This window comes from Harpia harpyja, chromosome 10 (genome assembly GCF_026419915.1).
Source record: "Harpia harpyja isolate bHarHar1 chromosome 10, bHarHar1 primary haplotype, whole genome shotgun sequence".
NCBI classification, from domain to species: domain Eukaryota; kingdom Metazoa; phylum Chordata; class Aves; order Accipitriformes; family Accipitridae; genus Harpia; species Harpia harpyja.
The window spans coordinates 24,873,545-24,900,002 of record NC_068949.1 but is presented as its reverse complement, the minus strand read 5'-3'; the positions used below and the strand labels follow the sequence as shown (position 1 = coordinate 24,900,002).

The following is a 26,458-nucleotide window of genomic DNA, read 5'->3' as shown; positions in this document are numbered from 1 at the left end:
ACACCCTGCAGTTCCTGCATCCACAGATCCTGGCTGAAAGCTAAGCTCCCTGTGGGCTGGGTGACAAGGTCTCACAACTCCTGCTAGGCTCTCGCAGCTGAATGACCATCTGCTTCAGTTTATCAATGATAACTTGTAGCTGTGACAGCCCTGGAGCCTGGGCCATCTGGGGACAGGGCTGATCATGAGGGTCCTTCAGATATTCCCAGAGAGGCTTTCCCCAGAACACAGCAACACATCCACCTTAAAAAGGTGGCAATACAAAAGGCCACTGCACGAGGTGCCCACTAAACCTATCTCTGCATTGCATAACACACTAAACAGTGTAGCGCTTATGAGAGTTGTTAGCAGTAGTCTGGTACAACTCCCATTTCCATTGGCTTTAAGCCTACAGAGCCTATTTGAGGTTAACTACTGTGGAATACCAGTGATTAAGATATTTGAAATACATTTACAGTGGTCCTGTAAAAGCAGCAATAGTCTGCACCAACTACAAGGAAAGAGAAGTCTCAGCAAAGTGAAAAATGCCTGGAAAAGAAGTATTTTGCACGTGGTTGAAAAACTGACATTCATCTCATTTTCACAATAATCTTCAACTGAAACAGTGTCAGCACCCACAACTAGAAACCAAATTGTTTCTGTGACAAAAGAGAGAAGCATCAAAACTTTTAAAATATGATTCTAGTTTTGTGAAGTACCTCAAAATGCAATTTAAGGAGTGTGAAAATAGACAACATAAAGAGATTTCTTAGTGTCAACAGCTGCGTTAGAAACCATATAACTAGAAGTCTGTTTCCTAACACTCAGACTTAGGACTCTACCAGTAACAACTGCTCCTCCAGTTTATGATATTTCAAATATCCTCCCAATTACATTGGAAGTCAACTCTCATTTTAGTTATCCAGAGTGAGGTGTTAGTATCCTCTTTTCTCAACATCTGAATCTAAGGTACAGAGAAGGTTACCAAAGCATTCTGGAAACAAACAACAGAACAAAACTGTTGGTAACCAGGTAGACCCAAACAACTAAATTTCTCCTTTCCATCTCACACTAATGATTATGTTCTGCTTTGTCTACATGATAACCACATCTTTGTCCTGCAGACAATTGTGTGTGTTGGGAACAAGTTGCAACATGCCACTCTAGACACAAGTGTTCACAGAGTTCTGGGGTCTCTACTTTTTGGGAAAGGATAGATAAAAGACTTTGTGTCAGCCTGTTCCAAGGCAGAAATTTAATACATCACCTGGTTCCAAATTTCCACCTACTCCAGAGAGACAGGAGGCAGAAGTTCTAGCTCTGGGACATTATACATCATTACACTGGAAAAGAGCATCCCTGATTTTTTTCACATCACTAGTTCCTGGCAACAGTGGTGTCTGTGTCCAGCTGACTAGACTATTCTAATAGTGGGAAAACAACTGACAGTGACTTAGTGGGAGCCAGACTGGGAGCACTGGACTGTTCACTAGAAGCGCACATCAGACTGTGGCTGGATGTCCTTGGGCACCTGAGACCCCGGCACACTTGACCTGGGCAAGATGGGATAGACCCTGTTTTGGGAAGAGTTGCCACTCAGGTTGTTTGCCTGTATATGTTCCATCCCCCAGCCTTCTGCTGCTTCTTCCCCCAGCTGGTCTAGGCTGTGGGGGAGAAGCTTTTCCTGACTGGGTTCTTCCTCCTGCGAACCAGAAGAAAGTGACGTGCAATGTTAGCAAGCTACCAAGAAGTCTAGCAACACTCCAGGAGAGAAATGAGGTGTGCATGATAGTTAAATATCTTCCCACATTCTTCCAGAAATTAGTACAAGCCTGCCTGTCTGTTGAAGATCCAATATACTGTTTGCTGCAATACACTGATGACTGCACATTCAAGCATTAGACAAATGAGGAGAAATTAATCCCTTTTCACCCTCTATGAGAACGTTCACAGAAATGCTGTGGCAAAACAAATCTGCAAACAAATACTCAAATAAGCTTTCAGGCATGTTCACATGCCAAGGACTCCCCAAAACCCCCTTTCAGATGGGAAGGGATCACAAGACTACTCTGCAAAAGAGAGGTTTCTTTCTGACTCAGCTAGGTCACTGTGCTGTTTGGCTGTTCTCATTATCGAAGCCATAAAAACATGAGGTAATGACACGGCTCCCACATGCCTTGCTGCCTTTGACATTAAAGCTGAAGACTCAAAATATGCTGGTTGACTGGATATAGGCAATCTTTGGCAAAAGTCACAATTCTGCAATGAGATACAATGGGGACACCGCTAACAATCTTCCACCTCACGTGTGATAATTAATCCACAGGCAAGACATTGTTAAGATCACAGTCCACAACACTGTAATGAACCGCTTTTGCTGGGAAGGACAGTATGATATTTTTTTTTATGTCTGAGGATAAGTAGATACAAAGCAACTGAAGACAAGTGAATTGCATCCCCTGCCACAGAAATAACCTCGGCTTCAAAGGAGCTGGAAGGTGTGTTTAAAGGTACCATGGTTAACTAGGGGGACATGAAAGTAAGAGGCTTTGTGTCACTATGCTTGAACAGCAAAGGCTTGATCACACAAAATGCTGGCCCTGCCCAACCCTTTTTGTCTTATGTCAATGGGGATTGGAAAAGCAAAGATGATACCAGGCCTTTTCACACAGCAGGGCTGGTCACCTGCCCTGAAGCTGGTTCAAATACATGGTGGAGGGCTACCAACCTTATTAACATTATCCAGTGGTTTGCCCAACATGTCCTTCCTCTTCAGTCTGTTTCTTTCCAGCATGTCTAGCTTGCTCACCACTGCATCAATCTTGGAGCCGATGTTGTTTATGGACTGTTCCAGCTGCAGCACACGTTGCAGGAGGCTGGGGGAGACATGGAGACCATTTGCAAACTTTTTCTTGTGATGAACAGTAGGATTTGTAGCAGACATCTCACAGGCAATGGCCCAGACCTCAAACAGGAGTGAATGCTCCCCATCAGATAATTGATTCATACTCACTGAAGACATAACTCCCTGCTACACTGTGTTTTCTTCTCTAATCAGTGGTTCTGCTTAGGATGGATCCCAACCAGTTTGGATCACAGTCCAGCCACAATATAATCCCATTATTAAATATTGCACCTGCCTCTCCTTTGATATGGCCCTATGTGGATTGCTCAGTGTTTCTCAGTAGCAGAATCAGGATCTCCTGATTCTCTGTGCTGTATTTATCCCATGCTGTTCCTGTGGAAGAAACAGCCAAGTGTTATTCTCAGACCTGGAGGATGAAGGCCAACTAGGCTATAAACCAAGGATATTTATTCCCACAGGACCTTCTGTAAAGGTATCAGCTTCCCCTGGCCCAGTTTTCTGAGCTACCTTCTGACCTGAAACATGACAGCATATTGCCTGTGGCCAGCTGACAGCTGCAGAGGTTATTCAAGAGGCAGAAAGCAAAATTTCTTAACTCAATCTTTTACAGGAACAAGCAAACTACATTACAAGCACTGTCCCAGTTCTCTCCTGACCTGCTCATTTACACGTGTGCAAGATAAAAGGGACAAATCTTACTGAAACTGCTCAGCACTAGTGTAAACAGTTACATCAGGGAAGGAAGCAGCAGGGAACCAGACCCCTTATTTGCAGAGGGATTAAACTACTGCCAGCACAAACATACACTTGGAATTCTTCTTTGGAGACCCAGCTAGCCTTATTGGCGTGGTTATTCCTTGTTTCCATGTAGGTCAGATTCTCATCCAGGTTGTTGTCACCATAGGGTTTCCCCAAATTTTCAATCTCTGTATTCAGAGCAACCTAGAAGATAGATAAAGAAACTCCTGCAAAGTTGGATACTAACTCTGTGTCAGCTTCACTGTGAATAACACAAGAGTTTCATGGGCAGTGATATACTCAGCTGCTATCCAGGCAGAGTTGGAGCTGTATTTGAGTTGCCTGCTTAGTTTATACCACAAACCCAAATATTCCTGAGGCCACTTTGGAGTGATCTCTACCAAACAGAGGGTTTCTCTCCTTGCCCTTTTTTTACCCTTTTCGCCTCTAGGTCATGCTTCATCTGCTGTTGCTCCTCTTCATCAAGGATGTGGTTGCCATCTTTGTCGAACCTGGAGAAGGCTGTTGTGATCTCATGGTCTGCATGGCCCAGTCTGCAAAAGAATAGAAAGAGAAAGCTCAAAGCACTTAATTACACTGTTAAGCTCTAACAGTGCAGGAGATCAATGTATTGTTTCCTCCTGCCAGTGACAAACCTAAACTTCCCAAATGGGAAAGAGATAGTAACACAAACCTATTTAGAACAGGACATTAAACATGTGAGGAAAGACAATAACTATTTTTTTGAGTCTAACATAGCCCAGATCTGAGCTGACTGCTCTCCCAGTCTTGAAAACCAGAGAATTTAAATTACCTGTATTACCAAGAGAAAGGGCTAAGCAGGCATCCCTCAAGCTAACCAACTTACTCCTTCAAGCTGTTCTTGAAGTCTTCAAAGTCTAGTTCTTTCGTTCCATTCTGCAGTGCTTTCTGCACATCGGAAATCCGTTCCTTCTTCAGCTTCAGCCTCATGAGCGTCCGGTTGTAGCTCTGTTACCAAAGGTGCAAACAGACATGAACTTACGCAAGCAGTACAGTGAAAAATAGGGCAAAGCAGACAATGCAATATGGGCAAGGAGATTTTAAGCTTTCCAGAAGCAAAAATACAGCACTGCTGAATGAGCCCCATCTCTAAACTAGGATCACACCTTCAAAGCAACACCAACATGGTAGTCAGGGTCTCCATGACAAAGTTTGCCCTCTGCTTTTTTCCTCCCGACTGTCCCTTTATGTGATCTCCCAGTCATCAGCTGTCTAAGATAATGTCTCAAATACTGTTCTTTGCAGAATATTGGTCCCACAGCACAGAGAGTTGTGACCTTCCAGGACCTTTTCTGGAATTTGTCCATGGGAAATCCAGATGTAACCCACTAGATTTGCACCACTGTAACACGCTCAGCTTAGCAAAATAGGACCTGCCATTTTATTGATCAAAGTACACGCTATCAAGGACTGAAAGAACTTTGTCTAGAGACTATCCTGGGAAGAAAAGTCTCTCAGAAACACTACGAGCATGCTCAAGTAACAGGATTCCCCCAACCCCTGCTTTCTCGTCTTCCCATTGCCAAATGATCTGGGAGCTTGATTCATCCCAGAAAGGAACTGTAACTCCTGTGTACACCAAGAAGGTGGATCTGGAGTTGGCAACCACAGTTTCTGTCTAGTAAATTCCACATAGGTCAGGGACTTCCAGAAAATGTTTCAGGTTTTAGCTAGAAAGTAGCACAGCTCGCATTATTCATCACCTGCTTCAGGATGTCTGAGAGCTGCAGCTCATCCTTCTGGCTTGAAAGCTCCTCCTTGACTTCTGAGTAGGTGTCATTGATGATGGCCAGAAACATGTTCTAGAAAAAGGGGAAGAAGAATGATGAATAAGCATGAGGCATCTTGCCTGCTCCAGCAGCTGAAGCAGCAAGAAACAGGCACAAATGTGCAGGGCTTAGTTAAACAAGGAGCTGTTTCCACATGGGGTAGGTATCCCTTGGGCAAATTAAAGTGGGTGAAGGGAAGACCCACTTCAGCCACACAGTGCTTTCTCCCTGGGGATGAGGTCCTTGCACTTAAAGCAGTGGCTGATGGTACATTTGTTCCCAGCTCAAATACCATCTTTGGTAGCCTCTCCTGCAAGACCTTAGGTTACATTTGGATTCCTGGCACTGGGTCTTTAACCTGGTCATTATGAGCATCCCTCTGCATCCATTGCCTAGGAAGGTACAGACTGTCCCCCATGCTTTGTTCACTGCCTGCTACAGAGCAGCTGAACTGATCCCCTTGAATTCAGCTACCACACCAATGGTATTCCCAGCCAGTTTTAGTCTTCACCTTAAAGGATGTGAGTATGGCCCTTAATCGCCCTGTTCATCAAATCCCCAATTGCAATGGCGTGCTCTTTGTCTACTTAGCTCTATTTGCACTGCAAAGCTATAGTAACAGAAACTTCCTTTCTCTCTAAACATTTGCACTGCACCTAAATCAGGGAGTATCAGAAGGGGTCTTTCAAACACTGCTGTCAATACAGGGGCAAGGAGAACTTTCTTGCTTACCAGGAGCACAAAGAAAACAAAGAACACATAGGTGACGAAGTAAATAGGCCCAAGGACCCTGTTGGCATTGTCAATGGAATTGTAGTCAAAATCTCCAAGAATGATCCGAAACTGGGTGAAGCTGGAGGAGAGAAAGAACACAAGGTCACACAAAGGCACGTACATTTATCCTACATCCTCAGACAGTCCTGAGGTGAATCCTGAACCTGCCTGCAGCCCAGATGGCCACAGGCATAAGCCAGAGTAGGGTCTAAGTCACCCAGTCTGGTGAGTTAAATGTACCCATGGTATTTCAGGGGTGAAGCAAGCTGATCTGGTTAGAGCAAGAGCTGGCTGGAAAGTAAAACAAGGTTTCCACACAAACTTCTGGTTGTCCAAAGTGTGTTTTGATCTAAACAGGAGTTAAAAACAAAAAGAAAACAAAAACAACCTGTATTTTCCCTTATAAAGGCATTTGACTCACTGAAGCCTTCTCTTGTAAGAGAGTTCATGAGACTGTGGAAAGGATGTTAGTACTGGACAGTGCTCTTCAACATTTTGCAATTCATAGCCTGTGTAATGTAGCAAGTTTAAGTCTATTGATCAGAAGTTTGCTTATCTCAGTTATCTCTTGTAGACCCCTTAAAAGCCAGGACTTGGGTGCCAGAGGTCTGTGAAACACAGGCTGAAAACTGCTGCTGTGGCAGATAGATACCTCCCTTAACATTGCGCATTGCCTGAGCAGGCCCGTGCACTGAAGGATTGTCTGAGATTGGATATCTTAACTCACTTGCCCAACATCCCCTTCTGTGCATGCTCATCCACCCACTGGTCATGCCCCATCTCAGGTATCTTGATACATTATCTGTGGGACTTCTCTGGAAATTAATCAGTGAAATGAGCCTTGTAGAAAAAAAAAAATAATCCTCCAATTAAAAAAAGGAAAGAAAAAAAAAAACAGGCAGAAAGACACAGACTGTGAAGTCATGTGCAGGGAAAAGGACCTTGAGACCCCAGAGCCTGAAAATCCTGTCTGAGAAATGCAAAGCTCCATTTCAAATTCCTTGCACTTAGACTATTTAGGGAGCTGGGAATGTTTTCCAGGTCTAAGGAAGAGGAATGTGGCATTGCTTCCTCTTCTTTGGTTTAAATTGTCCCAATTTAGTGATGTTGAAATGTCTCCTCCCAGTAAGAAATTCTTTTTACCTCTTTTGCTTTGAAAATGTCTACTTAATCTTATTTAGACTATTATACAGCATATTTTAGAAAACTTCATGCTGAATTAGTATTAAAATGAGCATATTATATGACTACCAACTTTCAGAAATGAAGTAGAGCTGCTATCTTATAAAAATCAGATATATTTATAAATAATATAAAAATGAAGTTTCTGACTTTTTCATTTCAGTGTTTAAAGCTATCATCTTGATAAGATAAATGCATTACTTCTGCTTTTCCCTGTGAAAACCCTGTAGCAACAAACAGCATTCCTTCCAAATCTTTGTTTGAATTAAAGTGTACTATCTGATGAAAACCAGAAAGTTTTCGTGTGGCTGTTGTGCAGACACTGAAACAATGTGATCAGCAAGTGTATTTGGAAGCCAGAGAATTTAAAAACTCCAGAGTTTCTATCTGGGCCTCTTCCTTAATAAAAAAAAAAAAACCAAACCAAAAAAACACTCTGACCTTACCTCAAAACACTTGTTTTGAGCTATTTAGTTCTTACCACCAGAATTACATAAAAGTTTAACCTAATTAGACCTAAAGCCATCTGCTGGTGTATAAAAACACAAATTTGCCAAGGTCTCAGTGACAGTCAGGCAACACCATTCTACTGCCTTTATGGACCCACAGCAGGTGAGAAGGTGACAAAAGGTCCTGCAGAACAGAAACTAAATTATCAGCTGAGCTATGATGCTTTTCTGCAGAAAGACATTAAACCACTCTGCATGTTGAGTACCCTTGGTGTGCCTAACAACTCCACATCAAGTGAAAGCTGTCTAGGCTTCAGCAAACCGAAACTTCTCACTAAACACTCCTATGGAAAGGCTAGAATTTCCATTGAATTGTAGGGCTGCAAGGAGTCTCAAAGTCTGGTAGGATCAGCTACTCGCGTCCCTACTGATAAACACCAGACAACCAGAAATCCGTCTGTAACCCTCAATTTTCTGTGTTCTTTTGTTCATGAAGATGTTACAGCTGGAGGACTGTGAGCTACTTATTAGCCATTGCAGCTTTATTACCACAACAGGTATCTGATTAACATTCAGATTTGCAACTGGGGAGAGGTTGGAAAGCAGTTAAAATTCTTTTGATGAAATGATGGAAATGCGGTTCTGACTTATACACTTACATGCATTTAACAAAGGTACTGAAGTTTTCCACTTGTGTCCCAAAAAGAAGGTAACCCAGCTGGGCATAGGCAAAGAAGACAATGAAGAACATAATGGCAAAGCCCAGAATGTCCTTGGCGCAACGTGCCAGTGTGGAGGAGAGCTGAGTCATTGTTTTGTTAAAGCTAATATACTTGAATATCTGCAAGAAGAAAGAACAGGGACAAAGTTAGGCCAAACCATCAGCTACATCAGTCTCTCTCATATATGCACATGCTTACTAAGACAAGAGGTTCATTGTAGTACCAAAGCACCGAGAAGACAGCCAGGCTAGGGGAATGGTGGCTTAGTGTTCAGGATATTTGTCCCAGGTGTGCCACCATCTTCCTGTGGGATTATAAACATATGACTTTGTTCCCTGTGTCAAAGGAAAATATAAAGAGGGACTGCTATAAGGACAAATGTCTTGAGGCTAATGAGGACCCCCAAGTACAGTGTGTCTTTCCACCATGTCAAGATGCTTTGGTTGAAATGCAAAGTCCATGCCAACAGACGAGCCATTTCCAGTTGTTGGGTGGCCATCATGAAAGGAAAACGTTTGCCAGATTATCCTCCAAAATACTAAAATAGTACAGGATAGACAAAGTTACATTGTACTCAGAATTTTCTAAAATCACTTTTGCACCACAACATCTAAGCTCATCTCCCTGTCCACTATCTCCAAATAACTGGCCTCAGAATGCAGGGTGAAAAGTTGTCTGGATTACTGCAAAACAGAGCATATGACTTTGAGGAAGATCCTCTGTTATACAGCTGTTATCATCATTCACTCAGAGGTATGGAAGAGTCAACCCCCAAGCTATCTAGAGGAAGAGGTCTGAGACTAGGGGCCTGGCACCTCCCAGACCCCCTACAATACCTTGATCCAAGCAAAGAATAAGTTGACTGCATTCATATTGTTGTACTGTGTCTGCCAGAATGCCAGGAACTCAAAGTCTGCGTAGGTGTCGGGGTGTTTCAGCAACTCTCCCAACAGTCTGTTCACCTCAATGGTGCGAAAGATATGAAACCCAATAGCGATGATGGAGAGCTGCAAAGAGGAAGAGGAAGAGTCTGCAGTGACCACTGTACCTACGCTTTCCACAGAAATTAAAGTGTCACAGAATTCCTTGGTATCACACTTCACAAGTGCAGTCTACTGGTGGGGGATGAAAATAAGGTATTAATGTGCTGAATGATGCCTTGACTTCACAGCCTCTCAGGCATCCCTAAGGAAAGAATTTTCTGCTAACAGCTGATAGAAGAGCATGTGTCCATTTACTCTGCTAGTTCATTTTGCTATTAGAGTAAAACATGTGCCAGCTCTTGTCTTATCTAGACCAGTTTCCCCATTCCTTCATTTATTTTGGCTCTTATACCTCTCTGCCATTGCTCCCCCCCAAAAAGTGTGCAAGGATCCTCACCAGAATGACGACCACATCCAGGATGTTCCAGATGCTGGTGAAGTACTGAAGCTTGTGGATACGCAGCTCCAAAATCTCCTCCACCACATAGTAGAAGATGAAGACACAGAAGACAATTTCACAGGCAACAATGAAGAAGTCCCATGCGCTGACGTATCGTATAAGCTTGACTGTCCGGATTTGCCAGGAGGGAATGGCACCACCAGTGGCTGGAAACTCAACCACTAACCTTGAAGGGGACAAGAAAAGTCTGATAATTGCAAACAGGGAGATGGAGAGTCTTAGATAATTTTCAGGCATCAAACCTGAGCATGAGCTATCCACCAAACCATGAGTGGAAGAGTTGTGCATGTGTTTACACAGCCTTATCTCTGCTGCTTCATTGCCCGTGATAGGAAAGGGTGAAAGGTGAAGAGAAGTGTGACTGGTTATGTCAGGAAGACCAAGCCTTCTTAGTAATCCATACAATATCTACTGACACCACTCAGTCCTACCCCCTGGTGGACCATATTAAAATATTTAAGAAACAGTGGCACTGAGGAAGAAGCAAGAGGCAGAAGAATTTTCAGTGGGACTCGGCTTACCTCAGAACACAGAACAGATTAATATTTGCATTATACACAGAGAAATCAATGAAGACAACTCGTGTCCCCCGATCCAGCCACAACTTCTCCTTCAAGACTTGCAGGGCTTCAGCACTCTCTTTTCTGGTCAACTTGAGGTCTATGTAGTATCCTCCCCCACTGTAACTGGTTAGTCTTCCCCAGTGAGATGAGCCACCCAGCTCCTCCTCAGAATGGTACCTCCACCTGCAACAGACAAGTCATAAGCAAAGGCATCACCACCCCAGGCCTGGATATGACCTTGTAGCCAGGAGAAATTAGACTATATCTTCAAGGGACAGAGCAGTTTTTAATTAAAAAGTTGGCACTTAATTCCTATTCCAGATCTAGGCCTACATCAGTTCTTCATTATTGTCAGGTTTCTGATCTAGTGCTTCCCAGCGGTGACACAACATGACTTGTGATACTACAGATGGAAAATTCTGCAGGTTCAGTGGCTATGCCACAGTCTTGTTTGCACGGAGGTTACTCCCAGGACATGCTGTATCACCTTCTATTACGTTCCCCACAACCCTCTGCTTAGAACATACTTGTACTCATGTTTCCTTATGAACAACAGCTTCTTGTTCATAGACCAAGACTCATGCAGCAAGCAAAGAGTTATTAAACTGCAGCTACCCTGCAGCTACCTCACATTATTCTAGAGAAATAGGTTTTCAAGATGAAAGAGATGCACTCCCTTCTCTCTGTCTCCTGAAATCCAGGAGGGAAGCAGAGAGCATCATCCATTCGACAGATCTGGTCCCACAGGTCTCTATTTATCCTCACCCTCTTAAAAACAGGCAACAATTTCCACCTAATTCTCCACTGGATTTTTCATGGCTTTCCCAATAGGTCCCACTCTCTCACTCATTCCGTTATGCTTTTCCTCAAACAGACACTCAGCCTTTTTGATAGACAAAAAGGACTTGCTGCCTCTGACAAGGGGAATTCCAGCCTTATGCAAGAAACTCTCCCCCGGCATCCTGCAACTCAGCAGAACTTATTTTAACTAGAAGAGACTAATTTGGATTTTCTAATCCTGAACAGCAGAAGATGTACTTACGCTGTTCCATTGATGAGCCCAAAGGAGACCCTTTCCTCCTTGTCTTCCGAGTACACATCATAGCAGCCCAAGATTTCCTCCCTGAAGTCATCATGGACCACACAGGAATTGTTCTTCACCTTCAGTTGTCGCATGCGTGGGACACCCAGCAGCAGGTTCTCGTAATAAATGTATGACTGGGTGTTGTGCGCAGCTAGGGACTTGTTGTTGTACCACTTTGTCCAGTAAAGATTATCCAAAAGGTGACCTTGTGCATACTGCAAGAGAGGGAGAGGAGAACTTCTTCATAGCCCACATATCAGAGGAATTTTCTTAGCCTGGCTTTGAGCTAGTAAGACCTGACCCACCCCTTTCTAATCCCAAGATAGAAAGTAGCAGAAGCTTATGTTGGATGTATGCTGAGGAGGCAAAGGACCAGAGCTGGTGATAGAAGAGGGATGCTGGGTGGCAGGGTCATTGTTGGCTCTTCACAGGCCTGTAATATGGTTGCTGCACCTTGTTGGGCTAATGAAGAGACAAGAGGTCTACAAGTTTCTTTGTCCCTTCCACTTCATTAAGCACAAGTCTCAAGGAATTGCCTTGGCACAAGGTGTGAATTATGAAAAGGGCATGCGCCAGTGCCCTGGAAACAGTGGGGGAAAAACAATAGTGCCATAGTTCGCTGTACTTTTTTAATATGACAGAAAAAGACAAAGCTAACTGACAATTTCTGGCTGACTGTCAGAGGCAGGTGGTTGCAATATCTCAACAGCATTTGCTATGGCTCATATTATTTGCTCACCAATTCTTTGATAGAAATGTGTTAGACCCCAGACATCTTTTCCCCTCTTTATTCTCTTTGATAAAAGACAGTGCAAATTTTAATCCAGCTTCTTCAATAAGAATCTATAGATCAGACCAGTCCAGGCATGAATTACAGGCAGGTTAAGTATGCTGTTCCCACAATTGCACATGAAAATGGACATAGGCCTATTACTAAGACACCAGCATGAAGACATTGGACTGTAGGATTCAAAGCCATTTCTACCACAAGCAAACCTGGAGTAAATCACTTGGCCTCTCCAGGCCGGTACTCCCTATCTGTGCAATGAGCATATCACAGCAATTTCTTTTGGTTATGTCCTGCCTGTTTAGCTGGTAAGTTACTGGGGAATGGGCTCTTCTGGGCACACAGAACAGTTAGCCTAGCCAGTATTCTGGCCACAGTGCTCAGAGGGATAAATTATATTTTAAATCAGTGGATATTTTGCATGCAAATGATATTGTTACTGTTGCTAGTAGCTGGCAAAAGCTTGTGGGAGCAAAATGCCTTGCTGAAATCACTGGGTAGCACATTCAGAGGGAACTGAATATCCCAGTCTAGCTGAGATTTCCAGAGCACCCCATGCCGAGCCAGATTTGTACTCACCACCCAGAAGTCAGCCATGCTGCCAATGGACTGGAAGGAGACACGGCCATCTGAAGAGGTCTGCAGGAAGAGCTCAGACATCACTTTGGTGTAGTAATAGGCATTGGAACTTGTCATTCCATATGTCACTAAGAGACGAGACAAGAGGAGGGTCCTCCCTTATGTTATCAATTAATATGTATAATATGATTGAAATAACCAGGGAGCTGCTAAAGTCCTGTGCACAGCCGCCCTCCCCATCAGTTAATATTTAAAGTAGGGAAACAATAGCTAGACATGATTAAGGGTTTAGGAATAAACTGTTAGACAATGGGGCTTTGTAGATAGGTAGAATGTTTATGTCAGAAAAGATAATGGATTGTGGTCTGATCAACAAACCTTGAAGAACCACTTGGAACTGCCAAGACAGAGTAAGAAGTAGGTCAAAGGTAATTCTTACAGGGGGAGATTGCGACCACCGACTCATTGACCATCTACTCAAACAATACCACCTACTCAAAAGCAGACAATGAAAGAAGAAGATGGAGCCTGCGCACTAATTTACATGAGAGGCGAAGAAGAAAGAACCAATCATTATAGGGAAATAATAATGAATATGTATTACTTAAGCATATAAATGTGGGAATTTTTAAGACAAGGGTGTGCTGTCTTGAGACAGGCACCCATTCATACGCATCAATGAAATTAATTTGAAAATACCTTGACTCTGTGTGTTATTGGCTTGCACACCGGGTAAATGAACCCCATTTGAGGGACAGCACTTATGCCTGAATATTGGAGCGTGATATAAATATGTTTTATACTCGCTTCCTGTGTAACTTATACTATCACAAGTAAGCTGTGCAAGGCACAAGAGAATCTAATCTCTAATCATATTACCTTCTGCTTTCTTAAGAATTTACAAACTTATCTGTTGCATGTTCCAGGATTTAAAGTGTCAGACTGACAGACTATAAGAGTTTAGAAGCCAGAGAAGACCATTGGATGATGCAACTGAACATCCTGGATAACAACTTTTGTCATCAGACAAAATTTCTGAGGGAAATTTTCTTTCTCAAAACAAAGTCCATGATCTGTATTTTGAAGTTCTGATGTGAAGCCATGAAGGTATAGAGACCACCCTATTTTCCCAAGTGGAAAGCTCCAGGTAAGTTCTCATCTACCAAGAAAACCTCAAACAGGAGCAAGCTCTAACTTCCATGAACATGTTGCTTCAACTCTCCAGTGCTCCTTCCTGCAGAAAAACATCCATCATGGTGATCACTAAGAACATGTCCTACTCTTGAAAGGGCGCCATGAAAATAAAGCAGCTGACATTCAAGACCCCCCCACTTCGGGATGAGTCGGTGTGTGACCACACGTACGTCTGTGCGTGTATCTTGGTTCTTTAGGAAGAGTGACTGAAGCACTGTCTCCCTGGGCCAGTGTGATAGTAACTCAGGTTGGTATTGTCTGTCTGTCTATGCTGACATAGGGTCCATGAAATATAATCCTCTTCACTGTCCCATGCCACGGGTGCTCATTTGTGATAATGAATGAACCTTCGCAAAAAACAAACAGCCATTGTTCTACCCACACAAAGTCCATTAGCATTCAGTACAGGGACACACTAAATCCACCCAAGAACAACAGTGTGAGCTGCCACCTGCTTTATCACCTCAGCCACCCCTCCACTCTCAGAGGGGAAAATTTCTCTGAAACCCATGTCTTTGATCCCAGGAAGCTTCTAGAACTGCTTTCTGGGTCTTGAACATTTGCCGTGAAACTACAAAAAGACCCTGGGCAGATTCTCCCAGGACTGTGGAGTCAATGGCTAGAACTGATAACGTGGATCAGAAAATACTGCTTAAACCTAACCAATACCAATTAGGTCTAGAGCAATAGCCAGTTTTTTTACTTCTGCGTGCGGCAGCTATTCTGTAGGTTAATGACACAAGTGGTTGCTGCAGTGAGTGCATGTACAATAAATTCAACACCTACAACAGAGTGAGGAAGTCTAATAATAAAATCTCACATTATTCCCCTCATGCTGCACACAGAAAAAACACCTATGAGATATGACAGCTACTTACGTAGACAGATGTCCACCAAGAACACAATATAGACTAGCAGCTCTCGCAGTGTGGTCTTCACATAAAGCTCTCTGTTTTCAGCTGTGTTCTCAGTCAACGTAGTGCCCCACAGACCTGTTGGGTGTAAAGAAGAAATTGGAGAGTTTTGATGGCCGTTCTCAAAGGCTATGTGAGGAGCTGAAGTCCCATTCCCAAAGAACACTGTTGGGAGTTGGATTTTTGTCACTTTAAGGCAAAACCACTTTTCATTTCAAAACTTGACTAAGAGCTGTAAAAATGTGTTAAATAACCCCTAAAAAGAACCATTCCAGCATGAAGAAAAGATTTGGGGCTGACAGAACTGAAATATGTTGGCTTGCTTATTTTGCTAAATCACTCTCCAGTTTTCTGTTTGAGTTCATTATGGACTGATCTTTTCCTGCCTGTTTTTCAACTTGCTCTTTGCAGAAACTCAGTCTTTGTCACAAGTACTCTTGAAACCATAAAATTTCTTCTCAGTTGTCCACGTGCCAACAGCTGACCTTTTGATAGAACTTCCATACCAGAACTGCATCTGACGTTAGCTTTACAACTATTGGTCCTTTTAGTGTATATTGAACCCTCAGCCCCAAATGTTTGTCCCTTGCTTACCTAAAAGCTCTTGCAGATTTCTTGTCCGTCATAAGACTCAATCAAATAACCCTACCCAATATTTTCAGCATAAAATTTAGAGCCAAATTATCTTCAGGACGTCTATCAATGGAGCTCTGCTGACTTCAATACAGTTATGCCAATAGCACCAGCAAGTGATCCAATTTCTTCACACAGTGAAAGCAACTCATTAAATGTCACCAGGGTTGATCAAAAAGAGAGAAACACTTCCTTTAAAAGGAGCCTTGATATTTTGGGTTTGATGAACCGCCTGATACCATTAGTGTATTTGTTTGTTCTTTTTGTAATGGCTTTCTGTTGTGATTTCTGAAATGCTCCTGAAGTTGAAAGGCATAAGAACTTCCACTTGAAAGCCTAGTGATGGAAGCCATGTCAATAATACCCACAGTCTTGCTGCTTTCTGCAGCTCCCAGAGAGCTCAGCCTTGGTGCCCATCCCCAGTAGTATGCAACAATCATCTTCCTGCAAGCCAGGATCAAAGGCCACACGTTTGAAGTCATCTCTGGCAGAGGACAAAGCGCTTTTTTCTTTGGAGCAAGCAAAAACGATATAGTGGTCTGTGAACATTTACTCCTCTCCTTCCGATAGCTCTTTGGCATCTCAATAGATTGGAGAGCTTTTTGCACCATCAGCTACCATAGTGACTGTTGCAGTGTCCACCTTCACTCCTGGACAGACAAACCAGTAGCCTGTTCTGGACATATCAGACCAGCAACAGAAATGAGAGCCTGGAGAAGATCTGGATTAACTCGTGCAGGAGAGATTATCATGTGGTCTACAGGAATCTCCACAACAGAGAAATCCAAGGGGAAACAACACACCCATGTGTTCAGGTCACTTTTAATTGACCCCCTTCATCTCTAGCTATGACTACATCACAATCTTTTAACAGGTTTATCTGTTTTTCCATGAGGCAGGGAACACCTACTGTCCACACGTTGGGAACAGAGGCACAGACTTTCTTTGCTTTGGGAACAGAAATATACTCGGGAACACCTAAATTCAGGGACACTAAAATATCCTTGAAAACTCGGTTCAGAGACTTGCCCAAAATTATACCTGGAGGACCATGAGGCTGGTCCAGTACCCTTTCAGATTGCATCCAGTAATCGTAAAACTGCATCAGCTGAGGTTTGGTTTCAGCTGTTTCTCTAGGAAACATGCCATGGAAATATACCACCTCATACAGGAAGCATGTCCCCATCTGTGTCTCCTTTGGCACTACCTACCCCCTTGGGGATGCATCTGTTTTGGACATGATATTTGGAGTTGAAGGATAGTCAAGACTAGAAGACATCCAGGCTTCCTTATGGCATCTTACGTGACTGTCCAGCACTCACAAGGCAGAGCAAAGAAAAAAACCCAGAATCTAGAAAACAGGCAATCAATGCAATTTGTTTGTAATTCTTGCCTTCCTGCTAGTAACGAGTTACTGGTAAGAATTAATGGCAACACCTACATTATCTTCCGAGGCTGCTTTTAAACCAGACTTGTGACCCAGGTGAGTGACTAGCTCACGGTCTCGGATACAGCCAGAGAACCTCTTCCAAAAGCAGTTGGAAGTTGGGTGTCCCTCATTGGTCCCTGTGCCACCCAGATACCCAGCAAACTCTGCCATGAAATAGCTGAGGTGGCAGGAGGCAGGCAGGAACCAGAGGACTCAGAGTTGCTTGGACACAGTTTAGAGACAAACAGTCCTGAGCAGTGACACTAGGAGCAGCAGCTACTCACTGGTAGTCCAGCCCAGTCGCTGGTGGGGACAAGAAAAGAACTCAATAAGCCAGCTATGACTAGTACCCCTGAAAAGCTATGGACACACAATCCCAAGGAATAGGTTTTAAGCACACACCACACCCACACCCCCCAAACTGTCCTTGGCTAAAAGACTTATCTTTACTACCTCCATTTTCCAAGTGAGACACTAAGGTGATTAAATGAAGGGGAAGGGGAGAACAAGCAGTATTTGGAGAGGCAATGAAAAACAATGAGCACCTAGTAAAGATGCAAAGGAAAGATGCAAATTCTTCAAGGAAAATGTCCCCATCTCTGTGAGGCTGATAGTGGCCCTTCTTCCGGCTGCACTGGCCTTTGGATCTCATCTTCCCAGCTCTGGTCTGTCCTACAACCCTATTTACCACCCTTGCTGGCAGGACACACTGCTGCAACAGTCACAGAAGAAGGAAATGCTGTAGTGTCCTGACAGGTATTTTCATTTGCATGCTCCAGTTTCAACCCTGGCATCTCACAAATGGAATTTTGATGTTAAAGTATGGATTTGTTTTTCCATTTTACGTGTCAAACAATGACCAGAAGAAAGGATATCAGAATAAAACAGGTAAATGATACACTACCTCTGAGCAATCTGTAATTACCCACCAAGCCCACCCAGCACTGCTCCTTGGCCAGGAGAAACCTCTAGAGCCTCAGCTCTGGCTCCCATGTGAATTAATAGTGTTAGACTGTAACTGCAATGACAAGTAAGAAAGAATTGATCATAGAGGGGCTGTGCAATTCAGGACCAGGCTATACCGTTATTGACTCACATGTACTGTTAGAGGGTACAGCTCTGAGAAAGAGTCTTGCCTTCCAAGTCAGGAAGAAAATAGGCATTGACGAGAAAATAATAATCTCCACAAGAAATACAGTTTCTTGCTTTGTCTTCCCTGTTTTTACAGTATTAGGACTTTATGCCTTCTCTAAGAAACCGTTCAGCAAATGCTCTTGCCCGCGGCTGTATCCTTACAGGAGACCTAACTTGCTCCCAGGTTTTTTGATTGCCTCTGAATAAGCCTACATAGTATTTAATTCGCCTTTATCTTTTAAACTGAAAACTAGCCCCTCTTTCTTTCAGCTGTCTTCAAGCAAAGCCTTGCTTGATATATTCCTGTTATCCTCTGCATTTCAGTCCTGACAATGCTAGATTTTCTCTGGTGGATATTTATATCAGCTCTTAAGTTACTGTAACACAGGGGTCAGTACCACTCCATCTAGAAAATGCACACAAAGACAGAATAGTCTCATCACCAGAGAGATGGCTCCTGTGAATTCAGGACACCTAAGCTCTGTCCAAAGCTCTGCCAACAGATTCACTGCATGACCCTGAGCACACACGCCACTGACTCTGTCTGTACCTCCTGCCTTACAGACCCTGGAGCTACAGCAAGGCACACAGAATGAGGATGCTCCTTCCAGGTCAGCCAAAGATTATCTCCGGAGTAATGCTGGTCTATGTTGAGCAGGTTCCTGGGCTACACAGACACTATGGGGTTTCTACCTTCTGCATCCCCACACTCCCCTCCCACCCCATCCCCCACCCTTACCATTGCTCTTCCCAAGGGCTAGTAAATGCTTTCTAGTGATATGTCAGAGCTTTACCTCGGATGCCTCTGAAGATGTAGAAGCAGCACTTGAGAAAAGGACTTGTCTTCCCATCCACAGCTTTGCTCTGCTCTTCCTGGTAGGGCAGTGGATCCCCCACCTCTTCAAAGTTCTCATAGGGATTCTCCAGGATGGACTTGGGGTTGTAGAGGGCCCGAATCTTCAAGGAGGTAGAGGGAGAGCCATTGTAAACAGGATTGTCCCAAGCTTTCCTCCCCACTGCCTCCAGTTCATGCTCCTCTGAGGCTCTAAAGCGGCTCTCAGCTCTGTTGCTTAGGCGAGATGAGCTCATGGCTAGTCACTGCCAGCCGAAGTACTTTGTAACTGGAATTGTGAAGATTGCCTGCCCAGGCTGGAGTCGTAAGCTAGCAGAGAGAGAATCGATCAATCAATGCCAAACAGCTTGTCTGCCTCAGCAACCAGGAGAGGGCACACCAAAAGCTTCCCGCAGATAGGACACATCCTCTCTCTCTTTTATACCAGCTCGACCGCTGACACCTATCAGAGGGGTGGCACTACCCTTTGTTAGGAACCATCGTCAGCCCTATAATCTCAGCAGTCCTGGGAACACCGACGCGTCCAGGAGACCTTCTGTGCTTCCCAACGGACATAACAGACCTAGATGCCGTCGTGGGAAGAGGAGGCTGCTAGGAGACGGCCCCTGAGTTGGGGGCTAGGGGGGGAGGAATGGGAGGAGGCAGATGGGATTTAATCGGACCCCTCAGGCTGCCTGCAGCCCAGATCAGCTCCAGGCGGAGCTCCGGCGGGGCGCAGCGAGGGCTGGGAGCCGTGGTGGGACCCTGTGCAAGCACCCCTGGGGAGACGGGCCGGACGGGGAGCCTTTGCTCCGGCGATGGGGCAAGTCCCGAATTTTCAGGCAAGCACCCAAGAGCAGAAACGCTCTCCGGGAGCGGCGGCAGCGCGGAGCCGGGCGGGCGGCGGCACCGGCAGCTCGCCGCGGGCAGCTGCCTGCGCTCGGCTGCGAGGCTTGGCAAGTCGTGCGCCAAGCATTGCGGGCATTTCAGGAAGAAGCTGGGGTTTGGCCTAAAACGTCATCCTGGTCAGCGTTTCCACAGCATCCTCTTTGCTATCCCATTGTTAAAAGCGGGAGTGAAAAACGGGAGTAAGCTTCTAGGGTTCGTTTTGGAAACTGGGCTTTTCTGCTTTTGCAGAATTTCCGTGAGCCCTGCAGTGCCTGTTGGCCCTGAGGCAAGCCTGAGAAAAAACAGGATTATGCCAGGCAAAACTGGAAATAATAATAGCTAGGCGTTGCCAACATTCACCCACCGGCCAGCAGCAAGAAGTAGTCCCAGGCCCCGCTGGTGCTGGAGGCCTGTGACTGTACCCCTGGAGGGGGGGATCAGGTGACAACTTAACCCTGGCATGACAGGCTTCTGTCTTGGTGTTGACGTGATAAATGAATTTATAGCCTGAGCCTGGTCCTTCCTTAGGTCTGAATACCTAATTTGGAAGAGGTGCTTCTCCATGGGTACTGATTGTAGCTATTCTTCCGACATTACCCAGGGAAGCAACATGACTCTTGCACCTGTAGAATCACAGGGCTCAAAGGTACAAGCAAGGGTGTTTTCTCTGGACTACAACGTTCATGCAGGTGATGTTGCTAGGCCAGCTGGGATGTGCAGAGACATCCCCTCGATGTCACCTACCTGATGATGGATGGCACTGAGCAGCTGCTTGAACAACAGTGAGGCAAGACCTAATTTGTCACAGGGCACTAAGAGAGCAGCAGCTGGTTGGAAGGTCAGTGGAGGTCTGGGCTGGATCCTTGGACTGAATCTGGTATTAATAGGGCCTGTTGTGTTTTACTACTCCCTAGCAAAATGAGAGTGGTGGAATGGAGTCAATGGGGTGAATGGATGGAAAGCATTTGCAGAGCTCTCCAGCAGCTGGAATGCTGAGGGATGAGACCTCAGTGAAAGGCCACATGCCAGGGCCAGGCATCCAGTCACACCCCCAGGACCATACAGCAGATATCCCTGCCCATGCACAAGCAGCATGGCTTATGGTGCGGAGCTGCTGCTTTGGGGAAGCACACGGGTTTTTTCACAGTGCATGTCTCGCTGCCTGTGGCAAGCACATCGTCACGTCACATCACATCACATCCTTCAGGGCCCAGGTACGTTGCAGGTCTGCCTTCTTGCTGGCTAGGGCACAGAGCAGGTGGTGAGAGGGTGGACCTTGACCTTCTGTGTTGAAAGACTGGGTCACCCACCTAGCCCAGAGGACAGGTCATGTCTGTGTCACCTGATTTTGAACAGCCTAACACAAGGCAGAACAAAGAGCACCCTATAATTAAGGAAGCACATACAGCGCTTTGCAGGCAGGCTGGGGTGAGTCATTCGTTTATGCAGGTCTCTAAAGGTCCTTTTCAGCTGGTAAACTTGAACTGTACTGTTAGTGCACACTTCAGTTTTGGAGGGGCATCTAGGTGGGGCCTGAGTTGTCTATCTGGCTTGCAAAATGGTACAAGCACTTCCTTGCTAGGAGGCAGGATACAGCATTTGCATAGGAAGCTGCCTCGTTTTACACTAGGTAGCACAGGGAGGTATGTCAGCTCAGGGAGAATATGACCCAAACTTTAGGACCTCATAAGTCACCATGGTATGTGTTGATGTCTATGGTGTTTGGTGTAAAACCCTGTGGAGCACCAGTATTTACTGGCTAAGGAGCGACACGCGTCTGATAGCACCTCTCAGCACTTACCTCATGTCTTTATTCCTTCCAGTGCCTTGGGCCTTATTCACCAACCTTTCATTCTTGTGAAAACCAGCCAACAGAATTTCTCTTCTCCGTTCCTTTTTTCCCCCTCTTTGTTGAGGGGTCCATTTTTCATCAGGCCTAGAAGAAACCTTTCAGAGGTACCCAGGGAGGACTGTTCCTAAAACCAGAAACAACTGTCACAGTGGGATTCATCATGTTAGGATAAGACAAAGGAGCACAGCCCGGAAGTTTTCCTGTCAATAAATTCCTTAAAATACGATGTGGGTCAGAGTATTTCCTGGACTGACCACTCATTCACTGCACAGAGGGGTTCCCTAAGCAGAAGGACTGTCAGCAGAACTGCTCACACCTAGCTAGAGGCGAACGAAAAAAATCATAAGTACTAACTGCATTTGTTGTAGAGGATCTCCAGGTTTACTGCTCCTTTTTTCACTGCCTTGTTTCTAAAAGGCAGCTCTGATACTCTGAGGGGAGCCTAGAAATTTGTCCTGGGGCAGAAGCAAGGACCAGGAAAAAACACGGTAAGTGTTCTGCAGTATAAAAAGCCGCTGTGAAGAAGAGATAATTTGTTCATTGTGACTGCAGGGGTGGAGATTTAATTTAGACACTAAGGGAAGCCATTGAGCAGGTGACAGGAAGAAAGCCCTGGGAGAGTTCACCTAGGGAGGGGATACATTCCCTGCTGGTGGAGAATGTTGTTATGAATAGGTTAGGTGAAGGTCTCTTAGAGGTGGTAAGGAGAGAGAGGAGGGGGCTAGGCTATATGATCTCTAAAGGCCCTTTCCATCATGGAATTATGTGATGCTAGGATTAGGCCTCCGATCCCTGTCAACGGGCCAGCAGCTTTGTTAGGTAACCTGTGAGCTATTCATCCCGAGCACCTCAAGTCTTGCAGCAGGCTACAACAGCACGCTGCTGGAACAGTGTCCTGTCAGCTGGCTTGCATTCACCCGTGAATGAAACAGTACTTCCATGCTGGAGGGAATAATGACCTTTTAAAATTAATTAAAAGATTTCATCTGTTGGAAATCATGTGAGAAGAGGAGAAAAGAACAAGAGTTACATTAAAAAAATCCAACAAATCATCTTAATCATGGTATATTGTTTGCACGATGTTGTCAGTGCTGACTCCATTTAAATTGCTGATTCAAATGGCTAACTGAAACAAAATGCCTAACAAAAAAAAAAAAAATCAAGTTACCTTGAGGTACACACACAAAGACCCCCACTTCAATTTTCTGTCAAGATCCCCAGCAACTAAAAGCTGGATAAAGGAATATCTTTTATTATACTGCCGTAGTTAGGAAACAAAAGACCTGCTTCTGAGTGCACAAACCCTCCTTCACATTCCTGCAAATCTTCTCACTAAACAAAATATATGAGGCTTGCATTTCTAAAAATACGTTTTCCTAATGATGTCTCCTGGCCTAATAAAATATACTGCCTTTCCCCATGCCCCTTGTATTGTCTATAGCAATAAATTGGCTCTTCAGCAGCTATTAACAACTCTGCTACTGCAAGGTTAGATTCTACAGCACTTACCCATAGCTCAGCAGCAGCTGGGCAGGCATCGCAACTCTGGAAGCTTTGCATCCTTCAGAAATTGTTTGCAAATAATCCTGTGCAACGATCTCCAGAAACAGGACAGAACGTGGTGGTGGGAAAAGGAGAATACATGCCAGATATATGTCCAGTGCTCATGACTGTTTTAGCAATTGCACACTTAGTATTCACAAATTTACATAGCGTTACCATGAGCCTGTAATCAGTTTCATGGCCTGATCCAAACCTGCCCTTTTTCACCAGCTTGTCACAGGGTTGTGAGCTAATCTGGCTGGGGTAATACAGAATTTTTCCCTCAGTGGCATCATACAGTTTGGCTTACTTGTGTTTGTAATTATGGGGATAGCCCCTCAAAGGCTCTCAGGAAAACTGACATCACAGCACTTAAAGGGTGAGCATGCAGGAGCCTTTGCAGTTTTTGTGTGGTTTTGTCTGTTGTTTTTAACTGTTTCTCTATACAGCTAATCTATGCTGCTTACATGGTATGAATAACTCTACCCTACTTCTTCACAGGAGCTGAAAATTTTGCTCTACAACAAGTGATTGAATCTGCTATAAAAAAGTTCAACCACCTTCTGTATAGCAAAGAATAAAAGAAATTACAGATTTTTGTTGCATCTAAAAAATCCAAATAACAACTTAAAAAATATATTAGCAGTAGGTTCCTTCAAATATTCACTGTGAATTTAGTTCCTGTCATGATCATTATATTGTTATATTTGTAACTGGTTTAGAGGAGAAACACAAGGCACAGCTAATTTTGCCATCAATGTGTAGCGCAATGATCATATGATACACGAGTGTGGTGAACTCGGGCAGAAGGCCCTTGTAAAGGAATATCAGGCTGCCTACACAGAGCCAAAATAAAAATCCTTTTCAAACAATCCCAGTTAAAAAAAGCTACAAATACTATCAAGCAGAGAAAAGAGGAGTGAATGTGTATAATGACACAATTAGATGGTTCTTCAGTCTCATGATGTGTTCTTTTCCTAAAAAAAAAAAAAAAAAAAAAAATGCCCGATGAAGTACCTATCCTAGATAGCAGACAAGTTATGCAGCAAGTACGGTTCCTGTTATTTAGGTGTCAACATTAGATCCATCCCCTGTAGCACTAGATGTCAGGCCTTACTATACACAGTACATTGGGAGGGAATTAATCACAGTAAAACGCTCAAAGATAATCAGATGGCAGATTGGATTTAATTTTCATTTAAAAGTACACATGCCCGATGCTTCTCTTCCAGTTTAGCTAGGACAAGCTTGAATATCTCTATTAATTCTAATTACGATAACGTGGTAAGAATTAAGCAGGGAAAAAAGGCTTTATTTTGACAATGTGCAATACAGTCCAAAATGTAATTTGGGAAACAGACAAAGTGGCATGTTTAACCCAGTCTTCCTGGAGAGAGGAGAATTCACCATTCACGTATGAGACATCATCACTCAAGACCAGATTTCTCCACCTTGGTACACTTTCTCTGGAACATGCGGAGGTTCAAGCTTGCCATGCGCCACTCCAGAGGGGTCTGGTAACACTGCAGCCATGCACGGCACTCCTCAGCCCAGCTAGACAGCGGGAAAATGTCTGTAGCTGCCAGCTGGATCTTGAGTTTTAGGGTCACTTGCAAAAGCCCACTTCTCATTAGCTGTCCACACCAATCCAACTGCACCACGCAGGCAAAGTCAACTTCGCCCTCTACGCTACACCTAACTTGTACCTCTCCAACTCTTCAACCGACAACTGTCCAAAACCTACCAACAAACTGTCCAAATCTCATCCTTTCACTGTAAACTGCTCTCTACTGCATCTCATAGACAAGCCTTCACAAAGCCACTCACCCTGCAATAGTACTCCAACATCAAACACCTGCATGAAAACTTCCACAGCAACACTCCAACATCAACGAGCTCCTGCATGAAAATTTTCACTTTCTCCTTAAGAGTCCACCCTACACTAACCGCTGACGAACACACACTGTCCTCACCAAAGCCAAACACTGCAACAACTAGTGCCAAGTTCAAATCGCATGTGCACTGCAATATTGCAGGTGTGAGTTAATGCAGAGGTGGGCTTGGAAGTTGCAGTGTGTACACCCTATGGTTTAATATGGCATTTTACTGGCGAATGAGTCTTCTTCCTGGGAGAAGTGTATGAGAGGAGGCTGTTTAAAGGCAAGACGGGAATGGTTCTCCAGGTCTCTGAAGCTGAGAGTAATAAATTTTATCTGTGTTGTGGCGCAAGACCTTCTTGTCCATTTGCTTCTCTATCCAGTCAGGAGGATAGAGAAGGAGTGTGAGAGAGAGAGAATGAAATATTTAGAACAGGATTAACAACCTCAACGTCTCTGTCCCCAAGCCTGCAGACATCCTAGGAGGCATGATCACAGTTTTGCCGTTCTCCCCCACTTTACTGGGATGTGTTCCTGCAGAATTTTCCATCCTAAACACACTCTTGACCCATCAAAGTTCCTACCCCAGCATCCCTTCCTCGAGGTACATCAGCATTTCCCTTTGAAACATACCTCAGTGCCATTCCCTCCCTGACGTACCTCAGCATTGACAGCTGAAACCTCTCCCAATGCCGTCCTCTCCCCGAGGTACCTAAACGTGTCCTGCTGAAGTGCCTTTGGTGCCATCCCCTCCCCGAGGTACCTAAAAGTGTCCTGCTGAAGTGCCTTTGGTGCCATCCCCTCCCCGAGGTACCTAAAAGTGTCCTGCTGAACTGCCTTTCGTGCCATCCCATCCCTGAGGTACCTCAGCCTTTCCCGCTGAAGCCTCCCCGATGCCGTCCCCTGCCTGAGGTAACTCTGCCTTTCCCACTGAAGCCTCCCTGATGCCGTCCCCTTCCTGAGGTACCTCTGCCTTTCCCGCTGAAGTCTCCCCGGTGCCATCCCCTTCCTGAGGTACCTCTGCCTTTCCCGCTGAAGTCTCCCCGATGCCGTCCCCTGCCTGAGGTACCTCAGCCTTTCCCGCCCGAAGCCCACTCGGCGCCGTCCCCTCCCTGAGGTACCTCTGCCTTTCCCACCGAAGCCCACTCAGTGCTGTCCCCTCTCTAAGGTACCTCAGTCTTTCCCG

General features: G+C 44.7%; 1 protein-coding gene across 1 annotated transcript; it reads right to left on the bottom strand.

The window, feature by feature from the left end:
- Positions 1-856: 856 nt before the first annotated feature.
- On the bottom strand, positions 857-25,635 carry PKD2L1 (polycystin 2 like 1, transient receptor potential cation channel). Its single transcript, XM_052799969.1, has 17 exons — positions 23,363-25,635; positions 21,803-21,977; positions 19,076-19,443; positions 15,050-15,163; positions 12,978-13,105; positions 11,570-11,826; positions 10,486-10,710; positions 9,902-10,130; positions 9,358-9,528; positions 8,459-8,640; positions 6,127-6,247; positions 5,329-5,427; positions 4,452-4,573; positions 4,020-4,137; positions 3,651-3,787; positions 2,708-2,855; positions 857-1,681 (listed from the first exon to the last, which is right to left on the bottom strand). Exons 3-17 carry the CDS (start codon positions 19,368-19,370, stop codon positions 1,469-1,471), a joined length of 2,559 nt encoding a protein of 852 aa, XP_052655929.1. The 5' UTR covers positions 19,371-19,443; positions 21,803-21,977; positions 23,363-25,635; the 3' UTR covers positions 857-1,468.
- Between the last annotated feature and the right edge of the window lie 823 nt (positions 25,636-26,458).